Here is a 17,640-nt window from a genome sequence, read left to right on the forward strand (position 1 = left end):
CATGGTGTTGTGTTGGTGTATAAAAAGGCTTCAGGGATTATTGACAGACTTTCCATGGCTGTAGGAGTCCAGTCATCTGGTTCACCTTTTGCTGCGCTCCTTTCATGAGACTGCCTGAGTCCCGAGTTGCTTATGATTGCATTGGAAAGGGAACTTAACCCTGTCCTGCAGACAGCCCCTTTCTCAGCCCTCATCCTAGAGCTTCCTAGTGACACACTGGACTCCACAACCCTCTGCTGCCTTTGTCACCTGCAGGATGCAGAGCAAGTGTGAAGCAAAGAGCCATAGAGAGAGAGTAAATAGCTTTGGAAGGGAGTTTGATAACTTTGAGTTAAGCCAAACAAGAAAAGCCTGCCTTTTATTTTCTTGTTATAAGTACGGAGTTCTATATATATTTACATTCCCCTGTCAAGTAAAGATTCCTAGAGAATTTTCCAGAAGAACGAGACACAGTCCCCAGGAAATAGTAGACCTGGCTTACTTTTTAGGTCTAGATAAAACTCTGTCCTTATCAACTCTAACACAGGGATTAGGGGACACATCATTTTTTTTTTTTGACTTCTTGCACTTAAAACCTACCTTCCTAATCAGTGCTCTTTAAGCAGCCTGCTACATGCTAGCTACTGAACCCTATTTATGTGTACTTCTGCTGGACAAGAGCTGGGATTTGATGTTTGTTCAGGGTCAGATTCTTGCAAAGTACTGTCAAATATGTTTTTATTGGCTCTCCTTTGAGAGAGCCTCCCTGAGACAGCAAGCTGTAGCTCTGGAGTGGGGATGTCAAGGGTAGGTTGCCCACTGAGGAATGGAAGAGAAGCAAGAGCCAGTTCTTTCTGCTTCTTGAGCAGGCCTGTCACTCAGCCTGAAGCAATGAGAGGCATATTTGTGATGGGAGTGAGGCACGAGTACTTCCCATTTCTGAGCTCTGTCTTTTCTAGTAGCGAGTCATCCTTCTTTATTCTAAGTTGCTCAAACAGGTTTTTATATACCTCTGCTTCAGACATGGCTATTCCTTACACATTTCTCCACGTGGCCATCCCTGTATAGAGAGGTCTCCCTAGCTCAAACAATTCCTGTCTCTATGGGATTTCATGGGTGGTGGCCCACAAATGGATGGAGTCTGACTGGTCACTTCTCAAGGGTGACATTACAAGTCTCTAAAATGGTCTGTGTCCAGTCGCTCGCTCTGCTGAGAATCCTTCCGTGTCTTCCTCTTGCCATTGCTGGCCAGCTTTCTTTGTGTGCTCATCATTTTTAGGAAGGATTTCCCTTGGTATCCTAGATGTCCTCAGGTTGGTTGTGGTTTTCATTATTTACTGCCATACTTTGTACTAATTGGAAGTTTGTAAAATTACTGTTATGTTTAAATAGGTGGAAAGTGTGTGCTTACATAATGGTTACTCTGCTGTCATTCTAACTACTGACTAGCCCCCACCCCTTTATTAATCTCCAGGCTATTTGCCAAGCTGGACCGAGCATAGATATTGTGGCTGGCTGAATTGGAATTGAACATAGGCCCTCTTCAAGATTATCATGTGCTTTTAATGGCTGAACCATTATCTGGTTGTCTGGTTGTTTTAAAAGACTGAGGCCTAGGAATATATAGTGATGTGTGTGCAAATGGTAAATCTACAGTTTGAACTATGGCAGATTACTGTGACCTTGTTAACACTGAGGGGCAAATACCCCAAAGTGCAAGTTCAAGCAAGGGCAGATGTATGTGGGAGTGCATACCTGTAGCCATAGTATTCAGGACGTGAAGCAGAAGGGTCTACAGTTCCAGCATAGCACAGGGGGAGCCTGTCTCAGCCACACACAATGTCCAGTAATACAGAACCCTCCTGAGCACTGTTCAAAGATGTTAACTCATACCGTGTTTATGTTATGTCCCCACAATGGATACCAGGGGACAGACAGTCAGGTGGGGTGAGCGCACATATCTTCGGTTACTTGGAAGAGGCCTCAAGGAATCAGAGTTTGGGGCTGAGTTTAGGTAAAACAGTTTAGTTCATGTAGAAACAACAGGGTTTTTCCATAATAAAATACACATTTTAACTGCTTTTTCATTATTTATTTATTCATTTAACATCCTGATTGCTGTCCCCCCCCATCCAGTTCCCCCTCACAGACTGCATCCCCTTCTCCTGGATATCCCCCTACCCTAGTACATCGACTCTCTGCAGTATTAGGTGCATCCTCTCCCACTGAGGCCAGACAAGGTAGCCCATTTGGGGAATGGCTTTTACAGACAGGAAACAGCTTTAGAAACATCCTCTGCTCCTGTTGTTGATGTACCCACATGGAGACTAAGCTGCACATCTGCCATATATGTGCTAGAATCCTTGGTCCAGCCCATGCGTGCTCTTCAGTTGCTGGCTCAGTCTCTGATAGCCCCCAGGGGGCCAGACTAGTTGACCTCCTTGGTTAAAACAATAGTTTTAAATAAGTTTGCCTATGAGCCTACTTCTCTAATGACTTCATTTGTATAGAGTTTGTTCTGAAGTGTATGGCCAAGTGCTAATGCAGCTATGCAGCCAAAGTCAGATTGGTTCATCAAATTACTATTTTACACATGCCTTCATTTATATATTTTTAAAGAAGTACCTGTCTGTGCTTTCTCAATATGGCTTAGATAAGATAATGGTACCAAAGGGTTACCCACAGAAAAATTCTGAGAATCCAAATGACTGTGTGCATTTTATAAAAATTCTCTGGGGACATGTAGATTGAATTGGCCCAGCAGTTCAGAAAATCTATTGCCAAATCACATTGGTCGCAGAGAAAGCAGATGAAGGTTTTCTGCATCCTGTGATTTATTACATTGTTCCCCCATTGTAGTTTCTGGGTAAGGACTCGGGCACCTGCAGGGCCCTGTGTCTGTGAAAGTCCTGCCTTGCCAGCATGGTGATTATCACAGATGGGAGTTCTCTGGTTCTGAGGGTTCATGCAGTGTCACTTCCACGTTAGCCACCAGTGGGATGCATGGACGGGCGGTGGTTTTGTCAGGCTGGATCTCAAGAGCATTCCCAGTTCCATCTTCTCTCTGACTCAACAGTAAGTTATTGCTGACTCAACAGTAAGTTATTGTCCTATGACTCACTTGTTCTGACTGCCCTTGATATCACTTTAACTTTATTATTGTCGCCGATGTCGTCTTCACCGCTGTCAGGTTACGCATATGCACAGTGATAGTGACACTAAAACGAATCCATTTGGCCTTTCAAGCATTGGATGGGGACTTTGTAAAAGTCCATTCTCTAGTGCTGTTCCGAAGCCATTCTCTATTGTGAAGTTGCTGCCTGCCCTGGTCTACCTTGCTGGGTCATGTGATCACATAGTCCTGGCAGGATTGGTCGTTAGCCTTATTTCAGAACCCATTGTCTTTGGCTCATTTACCCAGACGAGACAGAGATGAATGGCACAGCCTTGGAGGATAGGGGTAGCACATACTTTTGGTGTCTTTGGCTCGCTGATCAGACCTCTCCAACTCAGCATGCCTGGGTGTTCTAGGCAGGGGTCTCCCGAGACTCAGGAAACCTGGAAGGAAAGTAACTTGGCATGGTTTTGCCTCTTAATTAAGGAGAGCCGAAAGCTCTTTTTGGATTTTGCCTTTACAATGTGAACACATTTCTCTTGGATAGACTGTTCGGATTGAATTGGAGAAATGCAGTGATCAAGGAGGGCTGGAAGGAAAAACAAATAAATTGGCCAAAGGCTGTCTCCTCCCGTGTTGCCCTTACTCGGCTTTCCGAGGTTATTGAGTGTAGTCGTGATGGGTCGCTGCCAATCAATCCCTGAGCAAGGCCCTGGTGGGACCTGGCTGTACCTCCCAGCCTTGTCCTTAGTCCTCGTGGTTGTATGGCATTCGGTGGTTGTCAACTACACTGACCTTCTCCCCAGTAAGATGGCACTTACTGGGCACAAGTACCTAGCCCTTCCTCTTTTATTATTTAAACTCATGGGGATAGTTTCTCTCCAGGGGAGCTTTACCCCATACCAGACCCACATTGCCTCCTTTTCGGACCTCCATTGTACTTGTCAATATTTGAAGGAATCATATTTGTAAATTTGTTTTCTTCACTGGTAGCAAAGTTTCACGTGAGCACCTAGAGTCTGCCCGTCTTTATCCGTGGCACTCAAATCACTGCCCGGCTGTTGCATTTGTTAACACAAGCAAAAGAATTGCAGAGGACTGGAAAATTTTCAAACCAGTATCCCTTATTTGATAACCACTTGAATAAAACTCTTCTCATCGAAGCCAAAGGAAGCCATGGCATTTGGCTACCTAGAGTCCCTGCTGTTCTCCAAGTCTCTCTGTCACCTTTGTGTAATGCCATGGACATCCATTATCAAAGACCAATCAAGTCCAGACACTTCATTTATCCCAGTGATGGATGCTGCTCATAGAGCCACCTGAAACTTTGTTTCAGTTGGGAATCAGCACAACCTCCGTGGAGGCCTTCACCTAGACTTTGTGGGGTTTTGTCTTTTGCAAAGTCTATGAAGTTTGAGCTATTCTTTTTGGCAGAAACACAGGCCAGAGCTCCCTCATTTGTCTTGAGCTGTTGCAGGCTATTCCTCTTGACATAATCTCACTGAATGTTCACGGCAGGCAGGGGAGGCATATGCCAAGCAACTATTATCACCCCCATCTCGGAGATGAACTAATAGGATCCGGCCAAATGAGCTGACTGGTGGGGAAGTCCAGGCCAAAGCCATTCTTGTGATGCCTTGTTTCTCAGACTCTTATGTTTGTCCTCTGATCTTTAAGTGGCTGTATAGCTTCAGTCTTCTATAGAGAATAAGTATAATACACCTGATATATAATAAAGCAGGATGATCTCTTGGATTTGGGGTTTGACATGGGGCAATTCCTAGACAGAGCCATGAAGACCCAGAGAAAGTAAGGCCAGCTATGGCCTACTTGAGCCCGTTGCCCCACCCTTGACTAGCCATTCCTCTGCATTCTTAGTAGAAAACTCACCTTCGGGGGTTCAGTGCATAGATTTCAGAAATCCTTGGCTTAGTTCTTTTAGGGATTAAATATTTCTCAGCTGTGAGTGACCGTCAGCATCCCGAGGGATGGTTGAATAGATAAGTAGATATTTAAGTTATGATGCCAGCTTCCTCCCAGGCCTTTCCATACCTACACGGGCAGATCTGGCCCTGGGATTGTTTTCCTAAGTAGAGGCTTCACCATACTTCTTTTCATAGCAACAGCACCTCAGGAATAGACGTGGCCAGCAGCCCAGCCCAGCCCACCCTTTGCTTTTGTGTGGACCCTAGGCCACATGTGATATTTACAGAATAATTTTTGCAATTGACAAGTGATAGAGCCCTGACACTGCATCCCAAAGAGGCAGAATGCCAGCCTCCCTTTGCAGCATAGGCAAAGAATATTGGTTCTGCTAATTAGACATTTTTTTTGCAATAAGTTACATTTTTTAAATTTTGTAATAACTTGTTTTCTTTCCTGATATTTAAGTACCTCTTGGCACTTTTTACTGTTTACTGTTTTCTATCTTGACCTTCATAGAGCAGCTAGCTGCCTTTTGCAGTAGCCACTGTCTCCTCTATAGTAAGAAATTTCCCTTCTTACCATCGGACCAGTGTCTCTTAAGATGATTTCTAGCAACCATTTAAGAAGGTGTGTTGAAAATGTGATAGCTTCTCTCTACAAAATTCTAATCTACATACAGAATAAAAGGGACTGGTCTCACCCCCAGGGTCAGGACTCAACAGTTTATAATGTCCCTTTGCCATTAACCAGCTGTGAAACCTCAAGTCCTCTCACATTTTCCAGCTGTACAACAGTGGAGCAAGTGCTCTTGCCAAGCATGCAGTGGTGTAGATGGAGATCATTTCTGTGAAATGCTGAGGACATTGTCTTGTGTGCAGTTAATGCTTAATGATCTATAACTCACTTTGAATTCTCTTCTTCTGATGTATATACACAAATCAGTTTATTTGCCATTTAAAAAAAGATGAGATAACCCACTACCACCACACCACCCCCCCCCACACACTAGTGTTTCACAGGTGGTTCTGATCCATGCTTATTTGAGAACAGCTAAGTGCATGCTGGGAAGTAAGTCATTTCTTGAGGGGGTTTTTACTGGGGCCAGGGTGCAGAAATCTCCTTCCATCTTTGGGTTTTCTGCAGTGAGTCTGTAGACCAGTATAAAATGCACATAGAGTAAATTTTTATTTCTATTTTTCAGGTGTACAACTCCAACAGAGACAGCCAGAGCGAAGGGAGTAAGTATGGCCCGTGGGTAATAGTCTGCAGTCAGAGTTGGGGGTGGGAGGGGAGGCCTGGAGAAGTCGCCACACCAAGGCTGAGCCACCAGGAGGTGCCATGGGCATTTTGGGTCAGCCACATTTCAGAGGGTTATTCCAGAGCAAGATTAAGAGTGTAGTGACCTCTTGGATTTAAACAACCCTTCGTGCTTTCTGTGATGCTCTTATAAGCATTATCTCACGTGGTGGTCCCAGGCCTTATTAAGATGGTAGCTGCAGTCACCACTTATAAACGGCTTAATAACCAGCAACGGAGAGCCAAAGCCGCTGGCACAGTCTGCCATCCCAGCAAGGGCAGTAGCCAAGGTGGACTGCTTACTAATTCTGTTTCCTATATGGCTCTTTGAGAGGAAAGAGCAGAGAGCAGTGAGGGGAGGAGATACTGTTCTTTGATAGAGGTGAGCAGCAGCCTCTTAGAACACAGCACTTTCCTGCAGCAGGCCAGTTCCCCGCTTCAGCACCCTGGAGGGCACCTGTGACTGCAAAGGCAAAAGTATTAGAGGAGATGCCTGCTGGGCAAGCCCAGCAACCTGATTATTTCCTTGGTTCATAAGACAAGAAGCAAATTCCTTCTGGGGTACCCCAGGGGCACAGAGGAAACTGACTCCCGCCTCAGCTTTGCTCTACAAAAGCCCTGCCCTGAACTGTGGTAGTGCCGGGAGATTGGGAGCAGAGCAGCCCATCTCTCTCAGTAGACAGAAGTGTGAGCCTTTCACTGATGTTGTTGCTGCTGCTGATGATCTTTTTCTTCCTCCTCTTCCTCTTCTTTTGTGAAGGCCATTAGCCATTGTGAAACAGATGTTTCTTTCTGAAATACTTTGCCAAAAGTTTAAAATAACAACAAAAATTAAACAAAGACTCTTTAGCCAAGGCTGGCCTCAAATACCCATCCAGGGATGAACTTCTGACCCTTCTGCCTCCCTACTGAGTGCTGAGATAGTGTAACTGGGAAACCCAGTTTATGCAGTGCTGGGGCTTGAACCCAGTACCTCATGGATAAAATAAGCATTGTACCAACCTGGCTATATCAGCCATTGCCAGAACATCCAGATAAAATATTAAGTGATTTGTAATGACTACAACTGACAAGATTGTACTCTTCGTTATGCGAGGAAAAGCCAGGTTTGGTTTTGTTTTCTCTTCAAAAAATGGAGTAAGGAAAACATTTTAAGCAAATGTTCAAGGAAACAAAGAAGTAGCTCTCCCCCGACCCCAATTTAAGTAGATTGTTTAAAGTGTCTGGGGTTAACTTTGGCTAAGGGGTAGGGAGCAGGACTCAGAGATTTAACAGCAAAGAAGCAATAGAAGGCTGTAGTGGGCCTTGGTGGTGGAGCAAATGAAGACACAGGCTGGCAGACAGACCAGCTCTGGGGATGCAGGAGCCAACAATAAGGGGCCTTCTGGATGCTGTCGGCAGGATACAAAGTGAAGAGTGAGATTCCCAGGAAAGATACCAGCCAGTGAGTATAGTGTGTGCCTCTCCAAGGAAAAACAATATACTATGATGGATGGTGTCTAGCATATTGTATGAAATGGGAGCTGGAAGGCTTCTCAGGGGAAATTAGGGAGGCCACTGGGATAGGAGGCCTGCATGGATACCCCACAGGCTGAAAGCATGTCTTCCCACTCCTGGCCTCAGGCAGGTCATTGTGCTTCTTAGTAAAGACTCCTAGAGACCCCAGGAGCTGTGGATGAGTGCATACAGAGTTCTCTGCTGCATGCTAACCTGCACCTGTTGACTTTATGAACCTGCTTCTTTGTGTAAGTGTCAAGAGGTGGAAAACATTCTAGTTGAAATGATTTTATTGATGGGTATGCTAATAGGTCCGGCTGGTCCACAACTGTTTCAGGAGTATGATTGGAAGTTTTCCGGAAGTGGCTAGCCTTTGACTCAGTGATCATTTCTAAAATACAAACTGTTTATTTAAAATGCAAGAGAGCAGTTAGGGAATCTATTAAATGGAGTAAATTTTAGAGTAGTACGCAGCCTTTAACAAGATGAAGGATGCAAGTGGTGTCTTTCCATAATCAGAGTCTGTAGAATCAGCTAGGGAGGGAGCCTCTGTAAAGAAATATGTAGGTTTGGTTAGCCTGTGGGTATGCCTATGAGAGAGTTTAATTGGATGAATTAATTAATGAATTAATTGGGTTAGTTAATTGAAGCTGGGGAGATCCCCTCTGAAGTGGCAGCACTGTTTTGTGCGCTAGGCCCTGGAATGGATGAAAAGAGAAGGGTCAGAGTACCATGAATTTTTTCATTCCCAGCTCTCTGCCCTTGACTGTGAATGTGATGTGACTAGCTACTTCAAGTTATGGTACCTTGACTTTCCCACAGTGTTAAACTATAACCCAAAATTATGTGCCAAATAAACTTTGTTTTTTAAAGATTTGTTTATTATGTTTTATTATGTATACATGGTTCCGCCTGCATGCATGCCTGAGAGCCAGAAAAGGGTGTCAGATTTCATTATGGATGGTTATAAACCACGATGTGGTTGCTGGGAATTGAACTCAGGACCTCTGGAAGAGCAGCCAGCACTCCTAACCTCTGAGATATTCAGCCCTAAATTTAGTTTCTTAAGTTATTTTTATTTCAGAGTATTTTATCAGAGCAACAGAGGGAGAAACTGAGGCAGGAGGACTGTGGCAATGGCTCAGCAGTCAAGGCACTTGTACAAAGCAAGAGGACCAGGGTTTAGATCTGTGGAGCCCACAGACATGTCAATGTGGGCATGGCAGCCGTGTGTTATCCCAGCCCTTGAAGGCAGAAGCAAAGGATCTCTGAGCAATCTGGCTAGTGAAACTAGGTTAGTTGGAAAGCTCTGGATTTGATTAATAGATCCTTCCTCAAAGGATAAGGTAGAAGAACGAACCAGGAACATTGCCAGCCACAACCTTGGGCTTCTTATGCACCCCCCCCCCCACACACACATGCAAATGAGCACACACGCAAACATACCACACACACACCAATATGTGAAAAGGAGAAAGAAAATATTGAACAAGGAAGACCTTAATGTTTGATGCCTGCAGCACATTTATTGAATTTTCAAAATAAGGGCAGTGGAACAAATATAGGGCAAAGTCATGGGATTGATCTGGGTGTTTGATAGGAAAGTGTCTTAAGCTACATTGATCATCAGATACTATCAGGATGGCAAGTGGCTTGCTGGGAATGTTCAGATTCTAGTGTGTTTCCGTGTAAGCTACATTGTCTACTGTTAGAGTCGTTTACAGCCATGGCTGTGAAGTAACCACTTGATATGTGTGCGTCAGGTACTAAAGGTTTCTTAGACTAAGTTTGTCGGGGACCTTTGGCTTGATTTGTAGATGAGGAAATTGAGGCTAATAAGCTCCCAGGATACAAGTTAGTCAAATTTGTACCCAACCCCAGTGGTTGTATTTTTGACCACAAGACAAATTTACTCGACTTTGCCTGAACAAAGGGTAGTGCAGAGTCCTCCATGAGGGATGCAGACTCTGCCGGAGCATCTGTTTCTGCCTCCGGTTACTCACAGCCTGGGGGGATTCGCCTGTGTCCGTCGTGGAGCTCACCTTATGTAGGAAGAAGGAGAGGTTGTGATGGAATGAAAAGTAGCAGCCACCTTTTCAAGGCTGCTTCATTTTGTTTGGCTCTTCACTGACTTCCAGGCCAGTGAGGGATTAGTGGTCTGGGTTGGTGTTGCCTTCCTTTCTTGGTATTAATATCCTCTGCTGTATCATTCTTTCCCTGTCTTCTATTTAGGAATTGCACCCAGGGCCTTGGGCATGCAGGGTAGATTCTCTCCCACTTGGCTCCAGCGCACACCTTGACACTGTTGTCTCTCTCCATCTTTACTGGGCTCATCTGCCACACATAGCGCTCACTATTGCTTGGGATCTTGGTCTTTCTACCATTTTTTAATGCCCCAGTTTAAGCTCTTTTAAAGGTAAGAAGTCAGTCTGATAGGGATTTGAGGATTGATTATTGCTTTTCTGACCAAATTCCAAATGTCAGTATGCAAATAAAAACTATGTAAGTATTTTGTTTCCTCAAATGTTTTGGTGGGAGTTTGAATGCAAACCTCTTGTTATAGAGCCAGCGGTGTTCGGAGGGGAATTCTTTTGTGGACTTGTCAGAATTTGTTGCAATGATGTGAAGTTTCTCTCAGGGCATACAGTGCCTGAGGGCATTATACCGATTCATAATGACATCTGTTGGCCGCTATATTTTCGCATTGCTCACTTGCTAAAGAGAAGACGGCTACAGACAATACTGGCACATCTCTTCCCGGCTCTTTTTGTTTTCTCTTCTGCATGTTCTGTTTACATCACAGGTAGAAAGCCTGCATCTTCCTTCCCTGTACATTATCATAGTGAATCTTCCATTTTCTGTATTAATTTGTACTCTTCTCTTTCCCCTCCATTTGTACTTTAGTTTACACTTTAGACCACTAATCTAGTTTGTACTTTTAAAGCACATTTCTTGTAAAAATGCATCTTCTATCTAGCCCTGCCCTTAAATGATAAAAAACAGCCCTGTGTCTTGCTCTGATCTGTCTTTGTCCCCCTCAGCATGCGTTGGAAGCCATCTACATCATTCTTTGTGGTCTGCCACCCACTGGAAGGTGGATCATCTGGTTTTGAAGAGACGTGCTCCCACCTCCTCAGCTGTATTCCGCTCTGAAGTTCTCATCACCACAGCACATCTCTATGATGTGACCTTGTGTGATGCTGTCCTGGGGTTAAACTCTCTGGTCCATGATAGGCTTAGTTTGCTCTCCATAGTGGTCTGTCTACCTTTCCAGTAGCCTTACGTGCCCATTTTCCCATTCCTGCCAACTCTGTTCCTCAGCCCTGTGATTCCTTACTAGCCGAATATCTTTACGTGCTAGCACGTTCCTTTCTCTAGTAAGTAGAGTTTTGAGCTTCTGCTCACATTGCCTGCCAGTCCTCTGGGCATCCTAGTCTCTTAATGTCTTGCTCATGTCCTTTGTCCATTTTCCCGTGACAGCTTGCCATCTTTTCCCCATGTACTTGCAAAGTTATTTCTATTTAGATATTAATCTTTATTAATTGTAGACATTTTATCTTATTTTTGTGGTGATAGGGATTGAACCAGAGCCTTGCACATGCTAGGCAAGCCACTGAAGTGAGTATCCAGCCTGCAATTAGATATTTGAAGTACACTTTCCCGTCTTCTTACCTATTGATGTTATTTGTGCTGTCGTTCTTTGGTGCTGGGATTGAACCTAGGGCCTTGTGCACATTACAGAGCTGTATTCTTTATACAGTCATTGCATCTTTTAAATTTTGTCTCTGATTTCTTTTCTGGTTCCTAGTTTTCAAATCTTATTTGAAGAAGGCCCTTTTAACCCAAGGGCTGACGATGCACCCGAGTCTTTACTTTCTACTCTCTTCCCTCTTCTGTCCCTTCTTCCATCCTTCTGTCCTTCCATCCATCCTTCCCTCCCTCCTATTAATGCCATTTTAGGGTTGACATTGCTACTTGTAGACATTTATTCTTTGAGAATAGATTTAGTAAGTTCCTCAAACATGAGACCTTCATCTGCATTTAGGATTATGTTAATTAAATAGATCGATTTTGAGGAAAACCAACACTTTTATCTGTAATCCCATCCTCTGCTCTAAGAACTTTGAATGTCTTTCTGTTTATTCAGACGAACATCCTTTTATTTTGTTTTGAGTTTTCTGTCTAGAGGTCTTGTATGTTCTTGGTTGAAGTCTTCCTAAAATATTAAAGACAGAAGACAACCTTCTCTTTTAGCTGCTCATCGAGTAATCAGTAGTCCCGGGAACAGAGAATTTTCCTTTGGTTGTTCGCACAATGTCAGAAGCTCGGAGCTCTCCAGAAGGTCAATTCTGACTGCACAGAAAAGGAAAAGGGGAGAGTGGAATTACAGCTGGTGAAGAAGAACTTGATTTCCTGCTCTTTCCTGCTCCCTGAGCTTCTCAGTGACAGGGCAACCACCCCCAGTGCCACCGTCCAGTCTCCAGATCCCCGCTCCACTCTTACAAGAGGCAGGGAGGGCTCTGCACTAGGCCAGGTCTGTTCTCCTCGCCACTCTGCCGGCTTCTCTGCCACTTTGATGCTTGGTTAGTCTTGTTCTACACCAGAACTTTGGCTACAGTTATGAGATTTGTTCTTCAAAAATTCAGAGAATTGAAATCAGGTCAGAAGTGAGAGACTCTAGGACTTTTAGGATGTAAGTTTTAAGTAATAAATGTCACTAACTGTTCACCTCCTCAAAGGTTAGCTTAAAAAATAAAACTAGCAACAAAAACAAAACAAAACAAAACAAAAAAAAAACCAAAAAACAGAACTGCAGGTCCCCTCTGCTTCTCCAGCAGTTTAAAGGCTGAAAGCTGATGGATTGGAGTAGAGAGGGTCCAGTTTCTTAATCTGGTTACTCATAGTTCTGCCTCCCTCTATGTGAGACTCAACCCAAATCAATAGCCTAACTAGGTTTATTTAATATCACGAGTCCTTATTGCGGCAGGCTTGCCTCCTCATAGACATCATCAGAGCATAGCCAAATGCCGAGCACTTGGCTTTTCAGAATATCATGGCAGCAGTTCACTCTGCCTCCCACTCTTGGTTAGCACGTCCCTTTCACTCCTATTTGGACTAATTACTGGATGGAACCTTAGGAGTTCAGGCTTCCTGAAGGTCCTCATCTAGCAAATCCCCATCTGAGTCCACAAGGGCAGATGCTACTGACAGCCGTGAGCACAAGGGGAGAACACCTTCAGCTGGAATAGATAGCTCTACATTGAAGCAGTTATGATGTGCAGATGTGCAGCAGGGCTGGGAGCACCATGAGCAATAGACAGATGGCCCAGTTCTGTTGGGGGTTAGGAGGCGTGTATAATATGCATGTCATCAACAAGTATACCTTTTGTGGAAAATGCCCCAAACTGATGGATTTGAAAAATGAGCCTCAGATGGGATTTCATCTAGACCGAACAGATTTAGAAAATGCTAACCTCCAGGCAGGGCCATGGCTCATTAGTAGAGGGCTCGTTCATATAGCATGCGCAAGGCTGTCCCTGCAATCAGCAGAACAGCACATGCTGAGGGACCCACTGTGCTCTCTAAGGTGGTTATTCACAGTCGGAGGAGGGGGGGAGAGCAATGATTAGCAGGGGAATGCTCTGTCTGGGAGCTAGAGGTGTGGTCTCTTGTTTGTAGGATGTGGACACGGAATCTCCAAACTGAACTCTGAAGCAGTTTAAAAATATATATTCTTTCTGGCTATTAAATAGTATGAAGTTACAGTAGAATATTAAGGAACTACAGCAAACCGATTTTTCAAAAACAGTAAAACTAATTTGTAAGCCCACAGCTATTTCATTCTTGAATTTTTAAAATGATGTCTTATAAGTATTTTCCACTATTGCTATGGATCTTGGCTTAATTGGCATTATGGCGAATAAACTTATTCCCATTTTGTTTTTAAGAATGTCCAAGAATTATCTGTGCCATATAAGTTACATCTTGATAAAATTTGTGGTGTTTATTTAATATTCCATAATAGGATTCTATCCTAATTGCTCTAATGGTCCTTTCCAGTTGATGGATATTTTGAGGCCTATACCTCTCTCTTCTCTCTCTTCTCTCTCTTCTCTCCCTCCTCTCTCTCTCTCTCTCTCTCTCTCTCTTTTATGTGTACGGGTGTTTTGGCTGCACATCTCTCTGTATATCACATGTGTGCCTATTACCCATGTTGGTTAGAAGAGGGCATCAGATACCCTGAGACTAGAGTTACAGACAGTTGTGAACCACTGTGTAGTTGCTGGGAATTGAACCCAAGTCCTCTGGAAGAGCAGCCAGTGCTGTTAACTGCTGAATCACCTCTTCAGGACCCTGAAGTGCTTTGTTTAGGGTAAATTTGGCGGTGTTGATTAGTGCTTTCATATAGGGTGCTGTGGAGCTGATATAGATTAGCATGTTGGCCCTTGACTCTTGGAGAGAGATGACCGGGCCCTCTATACTTTCATTATCTTTCCTATAGGAATTTTCATTATCTTTCCTATAGGAATGGAGATATCAACATTCCTGTCTTACAAACTCAATGTGAGAATTAAAGTTGAGCACAGTATCTGAAATGTTAATACCTAATCACTCCCGGGTTTAGTTCTTCCCATCACCTGGCCAAATGAGGATAGAGAGTTCCAGGCTAGCCTGGGTAACATAGTGAGACCTTGCTACAAAACCAAAAGAACAACAACTCGCACAGAACAAGGAAAACCCAGCGTTGAGAAAAGCCATTGGACTGACAGATCTGCTCTTGCAGGGAACAATGAGGAGAAAGAGGGAGGTAGCCATTTTCTCTATCTTGAAGCCCCCTGAGGGCAGTTCATTCAATTCTGGTGGCTGCATGTCTCAACGCTAGTACCTCTGGAGCGTTCTAAGTAGCTGTTTCTGATATGTACTTAGTGTGGTATGAGTGGGAGGCACAAACACCATAAATTTGTTGATTTTGTAAATGCCATCATTTACCACAGAGATCTTGCTTTTCAGTAAAGGGGCAGAGGGGAAATACTTTTAGTTTGCGGAATTGTTGATTTCCTCTATGGCCCTAGTGTGAGAGCAGCCACTGATGCTATGGGGGTGAATGGAGGAGTACTGGCCAGTAAAGCTTTATCTGTAGATCAGGCAGTGGTGACTTTTAGCCATGGAGGATAGTTGGTTAGCTCGTCACTTAACACACAGGGAACTTTTTAAAAACCAGTCTGTTTAGAATGGCATGGGATTTGGCAGAGGGGGCTGATGGTAAGTGAATGCGAATGGCCATCACTTACAGAAACGGAGTTCAGTGTATCTAGATTTTAACTGAGCCAATGGAATTCAAGAGATATAGCCGAGAAGTAGGAAAACCAATGGCCAGGGTCCTTTGCTTCTGCTCTTGACATGCATGGAATCTTTGCTTTGTTTCTTTATGCAGTCATATGCAGCCAGACTTGGGAGACTAGAAGCAACCTAGAGCAATTCTATCAGCAGTCTTTTAGCATCTGACCCAGTGGTTCTCAACCTGTGGGTCATGACACACAACTCTTTCACAGGGGTTGCCAGAGACCATTGGAAAACACAGATAATTACATTGTGATTCATAACAGTAGCAAAATTATAGTTATGAAGCAGCAATGTTCACCACAATGTGAGGAACTGTACCAAAGTGTCACAGCATCGGGAAGGTTGAGAACCACCACTGACTGTAACCCGTCAGATTATTTTTTTTGCCGCTGTGTGGACACACCACATGAATCTCCGTATTAGAACCATTAGAATCAGTCTTTCCTCAAATACCTGTGCTCAGTTCTGGGTGAGCCAGGGCCACAGGCTTTGGTGGCTTTAAAGACTCAGGGTTGGGTCTTTACAGTGGTACCGTGGCATCCCACAGAGATTCTGGAACAAATGGAGCCACTCCCTGTGGTCTCTGTTGTTTATATTCTCATTCTTAAGGTTGTCACTCAAATCCAAGCTCACGGCGGTGCTTTATCAAGGCTTGTCTGGATTTATGAGCCAAGACTGAAGATCAGGAGAGGAGATGGGCAGGGATGCATTTCCATCTCTCTGTGTTTACCTAGTTCTGTCCCTCTGATCCTCAATTCTCTTCATCTCTGTGCATTGGCTTCCCTTCATCTGCCAGACAGAAAAGAGATTCAGCCTTGAAGATCACCGTGGAAACCTCAGTGGGTTAGCATGGCTACTATTTTTAAGAAGGTTCTAAAGCTGTCAGCCTTCATGATCAAAGGTCCACATTCTCATGAAAGCAGTAAAGGGCAGGAAAAAGGGCTTCCCTGTCCCCCTTGCTTCCAGTCACCTTTGGCCCTTTGCTGTTAGAACACCCACAGTAGAGAGGCAGGAAGAGGCAGCCATTGGTAACAAGGATCCCTTTGGGATCAGAGCCATCCAAAAGCTGCCAGGTCTCCCCTGTTGGGTAGCTTTATAAATAGAACATTTCCCCTTTTAAACCTGGGCAGAGTGGAAGCATTAATGGGCGCAACGCCTGGCCTCCTGTGCACTGGTCCACGAGGCCATCAGCTGAGTGTACCTTCCCCTCCAGCTTTCCATCCTGCCTGCCAGGGATGGCCCACGGCAGATTCTTCTCCACACTGCCTGCTCCCCTGTGCCCTCTTGGCCTTTCTTCTCCCTGCTGGTCCATGCAGGTTTCTGTGGCAATCCCTTTTGTCTTCTGAGGCTCAGTTAGAGTCAGAGGAGAGGCTGTGCAGGCGCCGGCTTTCTGCACTTTGCCTTTTGCTAGGAATCCTGCCTGCGACATGGTTGCTGCTTGCGGCTGCACTGAGCTACAATTACGTTTAGTGAAGCAGTGATGTCTCAACTACATGCCTTAGCTACAGGCAGAGTCTGGGGGGGGGGGGGGGAATGGTTCTCAGATACTTTCAGTTCCCAGCTGTTGTGTGTGATGAGACCATCTTCCAAGGACAGCATTGGCAATGGGGCTCCTTGAACTTGCCCAGGCAGTCAGAAGCCTTTTTGCTTATCCTGGGAGACATTTCAGAAATCCATTCTTAGCTTCAGACTTACAGAGGCAGCCAGCATGTAATTTTGCCGTGGCCTAATGTTTGCCTTTCCCTCGTGCTGTGGAATCTGTACTAACAGACTGGTAAAGCTACCTCCTGACAGCCCAGGCTGGGCTTCAAGGCAGTGATGCAGGACTCTGGATACCTCTCTAACCCCTATCAAGTGGCAGCTAAGACAGAGGTTGAAAGATTGTCCATACTGTCACCAAGTCCAGGCTTCTAATGATTATACTTAATACCTATTGAGTTCACACTACACATGGTACATTGTGCTAAGTGTTTGACACACACTATGTCACTTGATAATTATTATAAGGGAAGTGGTATCATTGACCTCGTTTACAGATGCCTGAGGCTTCTATCTAGGTTCAAACTCAAGTAATTTCTTCAAGTATGGTCACTCAGTAAACTGAACAAAGATTGCAGATTGTACTTCTTACTCTGTGTGTGTGTGTGTGTGTGTGTGTGTGTGTGTGTGTGTGTGTGTGTGTGTATGTGTGTGTGTGTGTGTGTGTGTGTGTTGTGGTATGTGTGTGTGGGTGTGTGTGTTTATGGTGTGTGTGTGTGTAAGGGTTGGCAGAGGCTATAAGGTTTCATTTGGGGTAGGGTAGAGTCACATATAGGAGTTTTAACTCTGACAGTCTACATAGATTGCAATCCCATTGCCATTGCTGTAATAATATCTGACCTTGGGAAACTCCAGGCCTCAGTTATTTATATGAGAGACTGGCTTCACTACATACATCTTGACTTTCCAGGTAAATAGAATAAAATTGCGACAGATACCTTTTG

The 17,640-nt window shown here is 44.4% G+C and overlaps 1 protein-coding gene across 12 annotated transcripts in view; it reads left to right on the forward strand.

The window, feature by feature from the left end:
• Window positions 1-17,640, forward strand: part of Arhgap26 (Rho GTPase activating protein 26) — a 774,669-nt gene that overhangs the window by 597,446 nt on the left and 159,583 nt on the right. For 11 of the 12 annotated variants that reach the window (XM_030250607.1, XM_017317984.1, XM_017317986.1 and 8 more), the window contains one exon: window positions 6,222-6,258. In XM_030250607.1, the coding sequence (XP_030106467.1) occupies window positions 6,222-6,258 (37 nt within the window). Of the gene's footprint in view, window positions 1-6,221; window positions 6,259-6,737; window positions 14,077-17,640 lie in introns of those variants that run through there. The other variant, XM_017317991.2, reaches the window with a different exon arrangement.

This window comes from Mus musculus, chromosome 18, assembly GCF_000001635.26.
Source record: "Mus musculus strain C57BL/6J chromosome 18, GRCm38.p6 C57BL/6J".
NCBI lineage: Eukaryota > Metazoa > Chordata > Mammalia > Rodentia > Muridae > Mus > Mus musculus.